The sequence below is a fragment of the Siniperca chuatsi genome, linkage group LG21 (assembly GCF_020085105.1).
Source record: "Siniperca chuatsi isolate FFG_IHB_CAS linkage group LG21, ASM2008510v1, whole genome shotgun sequence".
NCBI lineage: Eukaryota > Metazoa > Chordata > Actinopteri > Centrarchiformes > Sinipercidae > Siniperca > Siniperca chuatsi.
This window is the reverse complement of record NC_058062.1, coordinates 24084664-24102670: the sequence shown is the minus strand read 5'-3', so window position 1 is coordinate 24102670 and position 18007 is coordinate 24084664. Positions and strand designations below refer to the sequence as shown.

Sequence of the window (18007 nt, the reverse complement as noted above, 5' to 3'; positions counted from 1 at the left end):
ATCAGCTCCTGTAGGAATTCCTATGTCAGCTGCGTTGCCTCTCGTCTTCACTGTAGGAGGCCACAGGTTTAAAATGTATTAAGCACTTGACTTTCCCAACCGCACCCAAAACTAACGCTGGGTTGTCGGCACTGTTGTGACCCAACAGCCTGTGCATGTTGCCCTGGCACATTCCTGGAGGGAGTGAAAGATGGAGGATAGGAGAGAGAGAACCAGTCGGTTCAGGTCTTGGCCTTGTCAGAGGTGACATCACACAGACACGAATGTGATAGAACAGATTGTTCTGGACGACGCTTCCCTTAAATCACACAACTATGCAGTTTGCATCTGTTTATGAATCTGATATTTGGTTTGGTCAGGTTGTACCATGGTTTCCATAGCTATGTTTGCTGACTCACTAGAAGTGTTAGCTGTGGAGTCTCACTTGCCTTATTTCATGCCGTCGTGCTCCTTGGGTGACCCGGAAATTGATCTGCTCCGCCATCGTGTAGGATATCAGAATTCGTTCTGCTGGGAGGAGGGAGGGGGCTTCCTGGAGCAGGAATACATGAGGCCATCCTTTATTGGAAATCTGTGCTGGGACGCTACAGCTGCTCAGACTGCTATGACACTGCAGTTTTATACTAGAACAAACAGAACCAATTCTGGTGTAATATCACTCCGTGTTCAGATTGAATCTATTTCAATTCAGTCTAGTTAAAAATAGTGGATCGTCTGATTAACATGTCTGTTAACTGTCATTTCACCTTTTTATCCTGTATCATGGATGATATATTAGAGGACAGAAGCTGCTTGTTATTTTTAAACAAACACATTTTAATTATCTATTGGTGATCATTTCCATTCACTCACATATGATACAAATCCCAGTTGAAACTATATTTTGATGTGAAATATATTTACATAATTTCCACTCTGCCTAAAGAAATTAGGCCCAGAAGATTTCTACACATTGAGACATTCTCATCATAACCTGGATTATTAAAGAATGAACTCAAACAGAATATTACATGGGAGGGACTAAAATGCAAGAAAAAGATGCAAGCGCAGGAAATGAGGAGACAAGTGATACCACCCACAGTCATAAGAGACACTCACTGACTGATCACTGATTGAAAATAGCAGGACACTCTCCTCTGGCTGGACCTCAGTGTTTCAGTGGCATAGCATGCAAAAGATTGACATATCATATTTTAATTATTTTGCAGAATACTGTATTGCTATCTGTATTGAATTGCAAAACAGTAACACTTTTTTTAATGTTTGATCTTTCAGCCACCAAATGAATAACTGACATGTTTCTACAGGTGTGTTTGACTTTTCTTTTACTTTCAAATACCAAGGTTTTTTCCTGCCATATGAAAACCATATAGGCCACAGCGTAGGCTGACCTTCTGGTCAGTCTGATGATGCTGCACTGTCTCCTCGTCTTGCTCGTTCCCTGTCTCGTTCTGCTTGCCTCAGCAGCATTTCCTCCTCAGTATGCTCTGGCTCAAACTGATAGTCTACAACAGTCTCTCTGTAGAAGTCTGATCATCGCTCCTCATCATATTCTGCCTGACATTTTCTTGTCAAAGCATCAGTACTCTGCAGCGGTACATCTTCACTAACTAGTATGCGGGTCTTTCTGCCTTGATCGTCCAATGATAGCGCAGATCTGAGTTTGACATAGAGCAGTGGTGTAGTGATGTATGGATCCGAATCCACATGTAGGCGTAAATCATCCACTCCCAACCCCCCCGAACGAAGGATTTTCTCCGGTTTAGAGACCCCCACCCGCATGGACATTTGTGTCCACCTGTACCGGTCCCTGCAGGCTCTAGTGCCTTTTAAATGATGTCGAGCAGCGCAAGCTTTCCAGGTGCTTTCTTTATTGTTGGTGTAAGAGTGTTTTACTTTTCTGATTAGAGGCTGCTGTCAGTCATCTGAAACGTTTCCACGCGCGCAGTAATGTCACATCGCGGGACATTTAAGCAGCAAAAGTAAAACCTGACGGGACAGAGGAAAGTGTCCAGAGGAACAGTTCAACTTTTAGCTTCTGAAATACGTGTTTTTCCACTGCTTTACTCCAAACTATTTCACTGTGTGTGTGTGTGTGTGTCCGATCCTGGCAGCGTGTCGGGAGATTTAAATAATCGGTGCAGTTACGGGGAGAGCTTCACCCTATTTCACCCACACGCACCCCGTCTGCTGTTAATCAGAATGGTAACTTTTATGACCCGGCCCCGCCCGCGGATATAACTGCGATCCGTGCATCACTGGAGTGGTGTGTTCATGTGCTGTTGTGTAGCTAAATCTGTCTTCCACTCTGAAGTCAGAAAAAATCATTTTTGTAGACCGTTCAATACAACTGTCAAATGTATGACTAGTTGAAACAAAATACATGTCTGATAGTTATTTTTATTCCCTGTTGAGTTTCCAAACGTCACAACTTAGGAATTCAATGATGATCTGTTGACCTTCACTTCAGCATGTGAACGCACCACCAGGAAGGCTTCACAGATCACTCCACCATTTTAACACTTTTCAAACTCTAAAATTAAGTAACTTTTAACAAGAATCGGTGTGGGTGTGTTTCATTATGATGCATTAGCTATGTTGAGCAAGCTTCAAATCAAAATAATTTTGACTGAGTAAGAAAATGAGCCACTTTGATGAATTGGAAAATGGTTGTCAGTAATCTAAGTTGTTGGAAAATACACTGATTTGATGAATAGCTGGTTGTGCAAAACCACTGGTATGGTCCTTTTTATTGACCTCAGTTCATTCAGGTTTTTCTTTGAGGTAGCAGGTAGTGGGCCTATGAGGGCACTTTTGAGTCTTTATTGTGCAGTCAAACAGAAAACGTTTAAAAGCAAAACTTTCCACACTGTAATCAAAAAATAGATTTGAGAGCAAAATAGGGCTGGGCGATTTAATCATTTTATTTTCAATTGATTTTGGACATGTGCCGCGAGGGTCACCACTGTCATGTCAGTGTCCTCCTGTTGGGGCCACAAGTCATGTCAAACACCCAGGTGCCTCAGCTTTCCCCAAACAGTGGATGCTGCCAAGCTGTCACTCCGGTCGAGACAGGCCAACAGAGGCGTGTCTTACATCTTTACGCGTCTAGTAAAACTGTTGGGTTCAAAAGCCAAACTTTTGGATTCGTGTTAATACATTTTGAATCACAAATTAATTTTACTTGCAATAAAACATTTTTTGATTGCAGTGTGGAAAGTTTGGCTCTCAAACCTATTCTGTTTCTTTGTATAATAAAGACACAGAAGTACCCTCATAGGTCTTGTTCAGAATGAGACTGATAAAAATGCAGCCCTCATTCATTTCAATGACGGCGGGGATACACAGAGGTCTCTGGCAAAAAACCAAGCAGGGTTGTCCTCCAAAAACGTTGAATGTGGTTCAACTTTTGAAAAGCCTTCAAACTCATGGATCTCTTACTCAAACTGGCTACCTGGTTAGCATTCAGCCTTGGTAGCTGCAAAACACACTTGACTTCAGCCATGAATGTTCCAGAGTCCCAACATTTAGCCATTGTAGGCCAATGTTTGAAACCGAATAATTTGATGCTGAGGATCTTGTTTGTAACAGCACCTTGAAACGCGTAGGGAGCTACAGGAAACATGTTGAATGAGTTCACAAAATTCACCAAACACCAAATTCTACAACTGACACATGGGCTGGTTTTCTGCTCCAGGCAAGGTTACAGTTGTTGAGGTGTTTGTTGAATGAATAATGCTCTCAGGGCTGTATCTCAGCCCCTGCTTTTTCTCTGGCTTACTGGTCAGACCACATACTTTGCATGATTTTTCTGAACTTCTTCCTCTGTCCAAGTAAATGATTCCACATATACGTGTCATACCTGGGTTATGTCAGCTTTGAGGAATTTTTGTGAAGACGTGTTACTGTGGATGTCCACCAAGGAGAGGCAGATGGACAGTTAACAGGCATTGTTCATGAATGCCTGGGGGAAGAAGCTGTTTGTTAAATGAAATCCCTGGTTCTTGCAGCTGCAGTTTAACTTTGTAGATATCTTTTAGTTTTCACTGTTTCTAGGATTGCCAGTGGTAGCACCACCCACCACGACATGCCCAGTGATGATATTGTATTGCACAACATTGTATTCTTAAATATCATTCCACAGTCAAGCAGAAGGAGAGCCAAGACCATGGCACTGTTGGCAGAAGAGCCGAGAACTACAATTACTCTGAGCAGCGTGCATGGGAGTGAATTACAATATAATATCTATATCTGTTTATATCAATATAAATTTGTCGCGGGTCTGAAAAGCAGCTGAAAGTTGCCACGTTGGTAACACTGTGTGTGTGTGTGTGTGTGTGTGTTGAAGAGCTGCCTGAGCCCCGCCCACGGTGAAACGCCACACAGAGGGCAGACGAGACAGAAGCAGTGCGACCAGAAATGACAGCAAAACGCGTCTCAGCAGAGATTTTTCTGTTCATTCGGCTTAAGCGCTGCGCCCCAAAATGTTACTGACACTCTTACGTAAACAAACACGCAACGGGCAATACTGAGGTCAGCAAAAATGATCGAGGTCATGGCCATACAGTATATAAGATAAGTCTAACGGCGTTATCGCAACAGGCCTACACTATCGCTTTGGTTGTCAAGTGCCATCCTGAGTATTTTTGGCTCTGTTTTTGCTGGACCTCAGCAGCCAGCGGAGCACTATTTGATGCTTGGTACCATGAGAGAAATGCAGGGTGGACTTTATTGATGTTTTCCTTATCGAATCTCATTGTTGATACGTTGTTAAAGGGTTAAATCTCACTTCTAGCAGTTTCTAGCCATTCAGATAGTTTTGGTTTGATGTTTTGAGATATCCATCTTTAACATTTATGCCTTCACAGCTTTGAAAAATTACATAAACAAACAGCAGTATCTCATTCCAGAAACGGTGTTCCCATTTTTGTTCTAAAATTCAGACCTTCGGTCAACAGTTTTCAACACTGTTTCTCCGGCCGAAAGTAGTTTCAGTGAAAACTGTTCTCAGTGAGATTTCTGAATTATGTAGAATAACCAGGACACTGTTTTGGAAGGAGCTATTGCTGCTGAATTTGAAATATCTTTGTTTAGTGCTGTGACCACCACAAACAAAATTCCTTTCACTTTCAGTGCACTGGCATGGAAGCAGGAATCTGCCGGATATCTAAAAACTAAAACTATCTGCATGGTCAGATACCATTAGAGGTAAATTTTCCTTCTATACGATTATCAGTGTCATTATGACAGCTTTACATCATTATTGAAAGGAGCACATGTATCTTAAACAAAAGCTATGACCAAATCACAAACAGACACAGTATTCCGGAACGGGCACGTCAGTCTCGTCAAATAAGCCCCTCGTATGGCCATAAGGCTGGGTGTCAACAACACTTACCTCTGTGTTAAGAATCTTTTATACAGCAGGTCTGTAACCAAGATGTATATAATCACACAATAATGTGTAGTGCAAAGCATGCAGGGAATGTTTTAGCCTCCACTCCTGCTTCTTCCTCTCTGGTTCTAACAGGCAGGAAAACTGCTTCCAAGAACCAGCCGCTTTACTGGATGTTTGGCAACTGGGAAGTAATTCCAAATGTCTCACAATATTGTCTCCCCCTCCCCCAAGTTCTCCTGTCGAAAGACTTAGAGGTCAACACAAAAACAGAATCACCAACCTTACAAATAGCAAAGATGTCAAGGGTCAGGCATCCAGAGGTAATGCTGTGTTCAAGTGTTGATGGTGAAAGTCAGAAATGTGACACTTGCCAGTTGGCTGCTAGGCAGTGCTGCTGCATGTACTGTTCTACCAGGGAAAAGACATTTCAAGCAAGCAAATGTTGACTTAATGTTGCATCAGTAGGATTTTAGGATTTTTGGAGTTTTTTTTTCTTCTAATGGTATTTTGAAACACAACTCTTCAGGCAGCTTGCCCAGCCCACTTTCCCTTCCATCTGCACGATTACAACATGAATACCTGGCATTATTGGCATTTTTCTTTTGCTTGTTGTCTTTATAAAAGACACAAACCACCAAAACAAAACAGAGCCAGTATCTAACTGAGTGCACTTAAAAGGATATGGCATGTTATTCTCTATTTTTCTTATTGTTAACAAAGCCCACAAAAAGCCCCAAACCAACAATGTTAGTCCATCTCTCACTACTTTCTGACTTCCCTACCCTGTCTGTGGCTCTAAGCCCCAAGACCATTGGTTCAGATTGAAGAACTTTTATAAATGCCTCACACAATAATGGTTTTGTTTTTAGAAAAGGCTCAGTGAATGTTTAAAACAGCTGGTCACTGTAGTTTTTGGCAAATGTTACTCAAACAGGAGGAAAGTGCATTTGTTGGGGACTATTTTCAGCTGCGGATTAATCCACACGTGGTGCTCTAGTGAGTGTTTGGGGCAGCAGGACGGTGTGTGTGGGACTGAGTCATAATAAACTGTGTGTGTGTTCATGGTAATGAAAGAACATGTCACCCAGTGTGAGTCATTGATGCGTTTTTAATCATTTTTGACAATACAGCTCTCTGGCACAGAAGAATTGGATATATCGGGATTTGGATACGAACATATTTGTTGTTGGTTTGGGTGTGCATGTGCGATTTGTTGACGATAAGAAAAGAGTATCGCCAGATCCCTAAACCTCCCTATCCCTTATCACTAAAATGTATTCTACTTAACTTTGGATTGGACTTTCCTAACAAAGTAGTTCTGCAAAAGTAATATGTTCATTGTTGATGACGTTTAAAAGTGTGATTTAGCTTTCTATAAAATGTAACCCCCTCTTTATGTTTGACCTCTTTAAATCAACAACACCGTAGCTGCTAGTGTTTTGGCTTTGTAGGGCAGAACTGATTACTGAATACAACTTATGTTTCTAATGTACATCTGGTGACAACAAATCTGTTGCAGATCTTGTCATCCTCGTGATGAGAGCTGGCAGGCCTGTTCGGTCAGGTCGAGTGTTTCTCTCCTTTCAGCCCCACCCAGATACCTGCTGGCTTTGATATGCACCCGACTGACAAGCACATCGTCAGTCAGGTGTGGCATTGCTCTCAGTTTAACACAGAGGAGAGTTGAAGGGAGTTTTTCAGAGGGCAGTTTGATGCTGAAGGAATATTCTTAGGAAAATATCTCTTTGTGGTGTGAGTTGTTTGTTTTTTTTTTTTAGAACAGGAACTTTTAAGGGGAATTTTTGCAGCTCTACAATTATTCTTGAGGGAAAGTTAAAAGAATTACCTGTGGACTACTGGGGAGCAGCTTGTTTGACATCAGGCCAACACAGGTGTGTTTCATTTCTTATTGTGTCACCAAGGCTTTCCTTATTTCAAGTGTTGCTTTACATTGCTTCATTATGGTTTCATGTACTTTAATTTGCTACATTGTCACCTGTATTACCACTTAGTGTAGTTGTGCACTTTTTCATTTATGTTTGGTGTAGGAGTGGGTGATATGGATAAAAGCTTCTATCATTGTATATGTAATTTTAGATCATGGAAAATAACAACCCAGTTGATTATTTGGTTAAGGATAGCAGCTGGGGGTGGGGGGTTCTTCTTATCCATCTTGAGCTGAAGTCTTTGAACACACCATGTGATTAATGGCTGCCAGCAGCAACCAACTGCCACCAGAATCCGGTCAGGCTTCTTGAAGCTTTCGACTGGAATTTCAACATTGAACACTTCCTCTTACCGGCTGTTTTCACCTGCTGAATGAGAAAAGGGAATGCCAGAGCAGCAGGAAGAGCCAATGGATATTCAATGGGCCATCTTTTGACTGTGGTGTCATCCTAATTATGCATTTCATTGTCTCTGTTTGACCTAATGATCTAGGCTACATCCACACTACTACGTTTTGGTTTTACAACGCATGAGTTTTGCTACGTTTACACTTTACGTCCACGCTACTAAAAAACGGATACGTTTGGAAACGCAGCTGGCCCCGTTTTCTTTTGAAAACTCCAGGGTTGCGTTCTAGTCTTGACGGGCAAGAACGGAGGCTTTTGTAAACGATGATGGACACGTCTGCTTCTTGATTGGGTCTTGTCAGTCACTTTGTGTCCTTCATGACTCGTCACGCCCCTATCACGTGTCCTTTTTCCAGAAGAAAACAAAGAAACAGCAGCCTCGACTACCAGTTGCTCATTTAACATAGATAACGAATTACTGGTGTTGCTGACCTTGTTGTGTATGTCACGCTGTTAGTCACAGCAAAGAAATCTCTAGTCTTACTTTTTGCCAGTGCTGTTCTTGCTTCGCAGTATTTACTATAACTGAACATCCACTGGCAGAGAAGACAATCTGTTTCCTGTTTACACCGGCCCGCGCATGACCAGTATACGTGAATCGTCAATTGATGCGTTTTCAGGCGTGTTAGTATGGACAGAGATTATTCTGAAATACTCATCTGGACGGAGATTGTTTTTATTTTTAAAACGAAAACATCGTAGTGTGGATGTAGCCCTAGTGACTTTCAGACGTCCTGCACCAACTGATATAAGGTGAAGGTAGTTTTTACTGCATTTGTATAAATGAGTAATATTTCATTTCAATTTTATTTATACAGCACCAATTCATAACAGAAGTTGTCTCACTGCACTCTTCCTATAGAGCAGGTCTAGACCGTACTCTTTATAATAATTACAGAGACCCAACAAATCCCACCATGAGCAAGCTCTTGGCGACAGTGGCAAGGAAAAACTTCCTTTTTAACAGGCAGAAACCTCGAGCAGAACCAGTCTTAATGGTGGGCAGCCATCTGCCACTGCCATGTTAGGTTTTGAGAGAGAGAGAATTATTTTCAGTGTCCAGCTTGATGTTATATAACATAAATGGCCTTTCTGTTTAATGTGCCTCGTTTGAATTTTACAAGCCAATATATGATGACCAAGGTTGAGAACTAGAAACAAATAATTCCTTAATGAACACCTTCAAGTTTGGTGAGTGCTTCCATTAAGGCATATCTTAGGTGATGAAGAGCTGGGTAAGAAAACGTGAGAAAGAATGAAGAGTTTTCCCTAATAAAAATAAACGTTCATAGCATGTAACGGAGAAGATAAAGGTGACATTTGTAACATGGTACAAGAGGTTAAGAGCGATGAGAAGAATGTAAAGCATTAACTTGTGCCATAGATTTTTTTGGTTGCAATGGTAAATACTTATACTCAAAAATAATGCTTGAGCTTGCTTGAGAATGCAGATTTTTTTTCTATGGTGGAAATGTTCATGTTTTTCCTTTCTTCCTGCAAATCAATTGTAATCTACTCTGACTAATGAAAATGAAATCATGGCTGTTCATGGAAGGTTTCAATCAAGCTTTCTTGGTTTTTGAAAAGCTAATGCATCTGGAGCAGACTGAGAATATATTTGCAAGATTTGTTCCTTAACAGGAAAGATAATGATTTTCATTGCATGTGTCCTTGTAAGCTTGTGATTGCATCTTTTTAAAAGAATAGATCTTTAAAAAAAAAAACACAAAAAAAAAACTAACTTTAAGATAGCTAATAACAGCGAGGTGTCACAACAATCACATGTCATTTTGGAACTTACATTTGTTTTAAAGTCTTACATTGTTTGATTGCATTACTGTACATTTATTTGTATTTTTTTATGTCTTTGTGACTGGTTTATCACTGTACTGTTGACACTTTTTGTTGACTTCCGCAGTGCCGTGTGCTTTGCCATGAGACACAACTTGCCCTGAAGGTCCTTTTACTCCATGCAACGCTCTCCTCATCACATTGTACCAATGGACCCTCAGGTGTGTCCGCCCCCTCTGAGCAGCAGCCAATCACTGATCAGCGGCCTTGACAAATCCCCGGCCAGCACATTCAAACCTGGCCATTCGCGGAGTAGCAGCACAGGCTCCTCCAAAAATTCAAAACAGGTAAGACCCACAGGTACACAATGTGACTGTGCTGTGTTGTTTTTAGTATGTGAAAAATGTTAATACTGAACTCCCTACCGGCTGTATTAATCTAATTACTTCATTGTATTTTGTACCATTCTAGTTACTTACAGATACTCTGTTTTGCCTCTGCCAACAAAGTAGGGAGATTTTATTTTGCCATTTCCCTTAGGTGTAGCCTAAACAGAAAACAAACAGTATTATATACATTTGTTTTTATCAACACCTATCTATATAAATTGTTTATAGCCATTAACTCCTACATTTACATAAGTCCACCAGAAAAAAATAGATTTAATATACAGAATGGGGGAAAAAATACTCATGTTAAGTCAAAATTATGAGATAGTTGTGACTTAGTTATTTTTTTATCATTCCTAACTTTTCATCTTTTTTTTTCTTTGCTTGGCAGAAGTGGGCTTCCATATAGGTTTCCTTTCAGTCTGCCTGCAAAAGGTTAAATAATGTCCATTAAATAGAAGTTTACCAGAGGACAACTTCTAACATTTCAACTTCACACGTTCACACAATGAGAACAAACCACAGCTGTATGTAATTTCATTGTGGGCAACTTCAGTCAATGGCGCATAAAATGGTGTTAAACAGTACATAGACAGATAATATATATTGATAATATATTCGATTTCTTTTGATGCCAAATTGTCATATTTTGGAAATTTACAACTACACCAAATGCGGTCTTTAGTAATTTGGTTTATTTTGTAATAATTAAAGTGTTTCTGTTTCTGTCTCTGTGTCAGTCTCGTCACTGGGAGGTGATGGACGACTTGCAGCATCTGGATATGTGTCCCGGTCCCGGCTCCTCTCTGGACCTCAGTATCCCTGGGATCTGTCAGGGCTACCTGATGAAGAGGAGGAAGTACCCGCTCAAAGGCTGGCACAAGGTGAACACCGATTGGACAGCGTCTGAACTTTTCTGCTCTGTTTACACAGGCTTTCAATCTTATTGTCTGTTAATGTCTGTTCAACATGTAAATACTTTCTGGTTAACATGATAGTTACACTGAAGCAGAGCTGTCTTACCTTCTAACCAGTCAGCATAAAGCAATTCCAGTGTCCACTGGATCGTCTTTGTTTTCTTTCTATCTATCACTTCACTGTGATTGGTCCTTTTCAGAGATACTTCCTGTTGGAGAAAGGAATTCTCAAGTACTCAAAGACACAGCAAGATGTAAGTCGTGAACAAAAATGTAGCTGCCAACACACTGTCACACAGAGCAGTGATAGAGCCAAGAACTCTGTCGTCTTTATTTTGTTGATTCCAGTGTGGTCTCAACAGCTCCACTTAAATTTACTAAATAGGTAATAAGAAAACAGTTTAAAACACGCTTTGTCATTGTGTTTTAGATTCAGAGAGGGAAGCTCCATGGCTCTCTGGACGTCAGCCTGGCTGTCATGTCCATCAACAAGAAGTCCAAACGCATAGACCTGGATGCTGGAGACAACCTCTACCACCTCCAGGTAAGCTATAAAACACAGTTCAGAGAGATTTCAGGACCCTTGAGGTGGTTGCAGAATGACTGACACAGACAACATGCTCTTGAGTAGGAGCATGTTTGCAGATGGCAATCTGCAAAGCTTAATTTCAGGAGAAAATAGTTTCTCATAGTCGACTATCAGTAAAATCTAGACTATCCAAATGATGTTTACAACCACACGTCTGGATATTCTTTAGCCTGCAGAGAACTTAACATTTATCGCCTTGTCTTTGTTGCTCTTTCTTGATTCCTATGTCCTCCTTTTTATTTATTTATTTATTTATTTATTTATTTTTCTCTGTTTTCCTCCCTGTTAGGCAAAGAGCCATGATATGTTCTACATCTGGTTGACCAAGCTGTGTGCCCATCGTGTATTTAGGAAAAACGAGGCGATGAGTGTCCATCGTGGTGTCCTTCACGCTCTCTCCTTGGGCCCGAGCACCCTGCCAGCCATGGCCACTCTCGCCCAGAAAAACCGAGCAACGGTCAGTAGAGATTCCTGCTCAACTTAATGTCACATTTTATCATAAATTTCTAAAAATAGATTAATAATACACATTTCAGTACATTTGCTGACAACTGCCACTCCTCCGCTGTCATGGTTTGTATCATTCTTAAGAAAATGCCCCCTTGGTTGTTTCTATGGTAACAACAAAGCACAAATAATTGTGGGAGGCGGTTGATTGTGTAGTGACATCAGCTCTATACTTATTTATTTTTGTTTATTTTTTTACCTCCAGTATGTTGTATGCTTACTCATACCTCTCTTACACTAAATTTGTGTAACTAACCTTGTAGACACACAAATGGCTTCTGTGCGAAGCTTCACGAAAGAGGTCACAGTTGAGCTTTCAAATAACTAATAATTTGTTTTCAGTTACTTGACTTGTTAATTGTGTACTATTAGTGTAATTTTTAGTGTCATTGGTTTTAACTTTAACTGATGTGGTTGACTGTCCAGCCTCCTCACTATGCTAGCTCAGCATCAGTGTACCAACAAGAGATGGGAAGCCCCGCCCCCGCCGTCGCCTCTCACCCAGGTGTGACCAGCAAGGTGTCAGCCTGGCTGCAGCAGACCCACGACATCGACGCAACCTCCAACGGTGAGAATCATCTGTGATCTTCAGCCACAGAGTGAAGCCTGGTTTACAGTCATATTTCATCATATTCAACAGTGACACATTCCATACATACATTGAGATGCAGAAAAAAAACACACATTGATGTGATCTTTCACTGTCTTGATGGGAACAGATGCAAACTTTTGTGTGTGTGTTCTGTGTGCTGTATTTGTCAGACCTGGCTCGCTGTCAGGCCGAGCTGACAGAACTGGCCCAGCTCATCCAGCGACTCCATTGGCTGGAAGGAGGCCTGCCAATCACAAACACAGACCTGGAGATGCGAATCAGCATGCAGGTGAGTACTGTGGTAACAACTGTGAGTGTGTGTGTGTGTGTGTGTGATTCTTCAAATTGTATTACACTGGAAAAATAACAGTGGGCTAAAATTATTTATTTCTTTATTTTATTTGACTTTGAGTTTAATCCAAGATAATTTGTTTTAAGGCTTTTATGAATCAACTGATATAACTTAATTGATACCCAGTAGGAAATTAAATAGTGATTAAACATATTGATTGCATTACACACAGGTGATATATTCTTCATTTTTACCGTCACTTTATGAATAAAAGTATAGATTATTGAAAGCAGACCATAAATATCAGTTTCAAATGGACATTCAGCAATAGAAACATTGAATTTTGTCTCTAGAGATAAGCTATAACCCTGTTGGTCTCTGTTTTAGAATCTCTCCCTGGAGAAACCCAAGAGGAAGACAGGGAAAGGGTTTGGTCACTCCAGGACTTTGTCCCGTGTTGAAGCCATGGGGGGAATGGTAGGGCTGCCTTTAACCTTGTACGCAGTGTTGTGATTCATCATAATTTTGTTACATACTATCATACCATTCCTTTTCCTTCTGTATTGTCTTCTCCAGTTCACTTCTAGCCATCTGAGTACTAATGGCAGCTCAGGTTTGGGAGCATCTGCTCAGTCCATCCCTGACTACGTCTACTCTCAGCTGTCCAACCCTCAGGTCACCTCACCTGAGGCCAAGAAGCTTCACCAGGACATCTGCACTATTTCTCAGAGGGGTACGGCCCTCCCACCTAACAGTGGATATCTGTGAACAAGTTTAATTGAGCTAGTTTTGAATTTTCCAAACAGGGCGCGATACCCATGACATTTCTCAGTTCATTGTTCTGAAATTATTTGTTAAATAATTCATTAATCAACAGAAACTTAGGTGTAAATTTGATTGTCAATTGTATGTTGTTAATGTAAGCAAAAAAATGTTTAGTCAAAATTTCAAGATGTCACTTATGGTTCTGGTTACTTCAGTGTTTTTTGAAATTTTATAAACTAAAATGAATTTAATTGAAAAATGTTGAAACTATTCTCTGCAGCATTTGTTACAGGTAGCATGATATGTGCATGAACTGGACTTTTGTAATTCATAAAGTTTCTGTGTGTTGTATTGTAGTTCATTCTTCTCTCAAGTCCATTCATGAGGTTTTGACTTTGGAGAGAGAGAGAGTGAGGCAAGCCTGGACCGGCCCGGACCTGAGGCAGAACACGTCACAGCAGCTCGCTACACTCTGCAGCACACTGTCTGAGGTACACACTGTCACTCGCACGCACACACACACACACACACACACACACACACACAGACAGAAGCAAAGCTCAAAACTACCCTGACAGACTGACAGACATGATTTTAGTAGTGTCTATCCCCCTTTCCCTCTGTGTTCACTTCTTCACCACCCCTCCTCACTTTTTCTCCTAGAGTCCCAGAGTTAAAACACTGATTATTGGGACAAAATATTAGTATTGGTCTACAAAAAGACAATGGAGGCCAATCCCTCACTGTCTGTTGGTAACAGTTAAGCAGGTTTGGGCTGTTTCTTGGCAGGACAGGCACAAGTTATCACAGGTGTGTCCTTAACGAACACACCGCAAGTCTTTATCACCCTATTTTCACACTCAAAGACACAAATAACACGATTGTTGTCACACTGAAACTGAGCAGTCTTGTCAGTCGAGGAGCTTGTTAATTCCTGCTGTCAAACTGACGGCACTCAGTAATCCTTCTTGTCTGCTGTTGCATGAGGTTTCTACTTAGCTGCCTGCTTGTTTTCTGTCCATGCTGCATGTGACTGTCTTTTTCAGCCTATGGGACATCAGTTGCTGTGACTTTGGGCTTTATTTTCTTGATTTTGTTGATTGCCGGCAGCTGGCTCTCACCCTGCATTCTCACTGTGAGCTACATGCGCAACCATCAACAAATCGGTTAATTCCTGACAATAATTCCTGTATTGAGAAGAGAGCAGGAATAAATAATTCTTATGACAACTGTGGAATTGTTGCACCTATTGATTGGTTGATTTTCAAAGGGGCGCTCCACATATAATGGTTAGCAGTACTCAGCCTGTGAGAAAAATGTCTTAATGTGGCTCTGGAGGAGTTTTGTCAGTTCTTCATGATTCGTCACGCCTCTTTCACGTGTCCCTTTTCCAGAAGAAAACAAAGAAAAACAGCAGCCTCGTCTACCAGTTAATTCATTTAACATAGGTAACGAATTACAGGTGTTGCTGACCTTGTTGTGTATGCCTCGTCGTCGGTCCAAGCAAAGAAATCTCTATGGATGGAGATTATTTCTGAAACGGGGCTGAAACACTCGTCTGGACGGAGTAGTAGTGTGGATGTAGCCTGAGGAAAGAATCCTGCCTCTGCTGCATGGATTTTTGACCATTGGACCACCCAATGGAAGTGAAATACTAAATAACTGGAGTGCCCCCTAAAACTTTAAAAAAAATATATATATTTCCAATTAATAGAACCTAATTAACACTTGGTGGCAAACTAAGTTAACTTGCTAAAACATTTTTTTAAAACTTCAACTAGTGCAGCAAAAATACCTAATTGACCCATTCAAATACTGTTGACCAAAACAAAGATGCAGTTTTGTCCTTTGGCCCTGTTAAAGGTTATATTGATGACATTTTTATGAAGACGAATATTTAAAAAAACAAAACAACAAACATCCACAGAGCTTTTAGAAAGGTGCGGAATAACTAATAATAATCACTTTTCCTAAAAAAAATTGATTGTGAATTAATCATTTTAAAAATTGACAGGTCCGAAATTAATGTTTTTTTTTTGTTTTTTTTTTATCTGTGTGAGTTGTCTGACGTTTGGTTCTTGGAACACGGCTTGTGAGCCAATAGTATAACGATGTTGGTATCACGTGGAACAAACAATGTAATGTTATAACAAAGATGTGTATCAGAGGGGATTTAGAAGTGGGCCAGGGGCCGACATAACTGATAGCCCGGGGCCAGTACAAATTTATGCCGGGCAACTTGATTGATGAGTCACTGGTCAGCTTATGAAAAGACGGTCGCTCTTCTTTAAGGACGGAGTGGACGTGGGATCCCAATATATTACCAATGTGTCATGTCACTGTCACTGTTTTCAGAATCAAGACGTTTCGGCTCCCATCCGATTAGGTCACAATTAGGTCAGTTTCAGGTGAAACTAGGCAGGGTAATCAGCAGATACTCAGGAAGACTCCTTCCTGAGGGCAGGGCTTAATTAACAGAGTAGCTTAAATTTCTGAGTTCCCGGTCCATTTTTCACAATTGAGAATGACTTCCGGATGGGAGCCGAAACGCCTTGATTCTGAACAGTGTCCAGATGACTACGACTGAAACCTTTTCTACGATACTGCAAATCTACTCATTATACTGTTTGGACCCAAAATGTGACTGTTATTGAGGGTGTCATCTCATATAGCAGTTTAACGTTAGTCCTATTATGAGACACTTAGCTGAGGTAACTTACTTGTGGCTAGCTAGCCATGTAGCCAGCTGTGTTGAGCTCAACAGCTACGGTACTCACGTTAATATAACAATCTGAAAATACTGACATACTATCATCGTCCTTTCTCCCTGTAGCCATTGTTGCTGTGTGGCGCTATGAGATTTGTTTTCAGCAAGAAAACACTTCGACTAATGTTAGCTAACATCAACTTTCACTGTAGCTGTCTGTCTAATGTCGAGCGCTGTAGGGTTTATAGCATTTCTACAACGTACTGTACGCTTTGATTGGATTAAAATGTAAATATTTACCTAATGTCTTATAGTGTAAGGATGACTAAAATGTCATTTTACAGTAATTGCAATAAAGGGACCCTATAATTATTAAATGATGGGGTGGAAAAAGGGTTACCTCAAGCTAGCTAGCCATATCCTAAGATTACCATAGATAGTTACATGAAACTGCACCGCAAACAGTAACCTAAATCTCTAGCTAATGTGTAGCTATATGTTGCAAAAAGAATTCATTACTCTTTCACGAAAGATTCATCACTCGATATGACACACACTCGACCATGAAAATATGCAGGTTGTGCAACGAACTGGCATCCACTGGAATGGGAGGGGGAGTGCGCTATCTAGTGGCTGGATGTTATCAGTGTTATCAGTAGCACCTTTAACAGTTGGACAATAGAGCGACACGTTGATCAACACCACGTGCTGTGTGAAAGCTCTGGAGTCTGCATGACATTGACCGTTTATTTTTGATCCTCTGTTTCCTCTTCATGTGTCTTGCATGGCTGGTCTGTGCGTGTGCATGTCCATGCATGTGTGTTTAGCTGGACATACAGTCACGTCTGACCAAAGTCCACTCGCTTTCCCTGTCCTCTGACTCTACTGATGAATCCTTCTGCACCGTCCGTCCTGACCAGGTGTGTACAACGTTGTGCGTTGGTCTGTGAAAGTGTTTTTTTGTTGGTTTTTTTGCATGTCAATTTCATTATCCCGCTGTCATTCATTTGCATTCATTTTCATCTTGCATATGAAATTTGTTTAAAATCTTGACATAATTCTCCCAGAAGCTATTACAGCAGAGCACATGTTGGACAAAGTGAATTTTTTGCCCTTGTGATACAGTCTGTTACAAGAAAATACAAATGAATGACAGTGTTGTCATATGGTTGGTGAGGCTCAGGTTAGTCACTTCATGTTATTCGGACAGTTGTACCCAAGAGCTGGAAAGAACAATGCGTATAGACATTTTGGGTGTGGCACCAGTGGGAATTGAACGTTCAACTCTACTGTGTGTGTTGAGTGTTTGTGTTTTGCATGTTACTTCCCTGTGTGTGTGTGTGATACTCCACATGCCTGTTGGCTAATGGTCTGGCTCCAACTCTTACTTTGTAAAAACTGTTTATTTACAAAATATAGTTTGAGCCACAAATCCTTTTCTCCTCTCCTCTGCGCTCGCTCACAGAGGACACCATCTATGGGTCGTCAATGTCATCGTGCGCCCTCAGTGGCAGAATCCATGGCAGAGTATTTTGATGCCAGTGAGGTGATCGTGTGCGAGAGCTCATCAGAGGCAGAGGCTTCGGATGAGTCAGGCCTGAGTGACATCACCACCACCAGCAACTCAGAACCTGAAGAGGGACATGGTGAGTCCTGTAGCCAGTAGCAGTCAGACCATACTGCCCAGCCACCTCTCCAGCATTTTC

General features: G+C 41.0%; 1 protein-coding gene across 4 annotated transcripts in view; it reads left to right on the top strand.

Moving 5' to 3' along the window:
- Positions 1–18007, top strand: part of LOC122869547 (oxysterol-binding protein-related protein 7-like) — a 41332-nt gene that overhangs the window by 2713 nt on the left and 20612 nt on the right. The window contains exons 1-13 of one of the 4 annotated variants that reach the window (XM_044182688.1): positions 7045–7290; positions 9671–9890; positions 10673–10816; positions 11050–11103; positions 11280–11393; positions 11728–11895; positions 12372–12513; positions 12708–12826; positions 13217–13306; positions 13406–13562; positions 13952–14085; positions 17129–17221; positions 17767–17947. In XM_044182688.1, the coding sequence (XP_044038623.1) occupies positions 9723–9890; positions 10673–10816; positions 11050–11103; positions 11280–11393; positions 11728–11895; positions 12372–12513; positions 12708–12826; positions 13217–13306; positions 13406–13562; positions 13952–14085; positions 17129–17221; positions 17767–17947 (1564 nt within the window). In that variant the 5' untranslated portion in view covers positions 7045–7290; positions 9671–9722. Of the gene's footprint in view, positions 1–7043; positions 7291–9670; positions 9891–10672; positions 10817–11049; positions 11104–11279; positions 11394–11727; positions 11896–12371; positions 12514–12707; positions 12827–13216; positions 13307–13405; positions 13563–13951; positions 14086–17128; positions 17222–17766; positions 17948–18007 lie in introns of those variants that run through there. The other 3 variants (XM_044182687.1, XM_044182690.1, XM_044182689.1) reach the window with 3 other exon arrangements.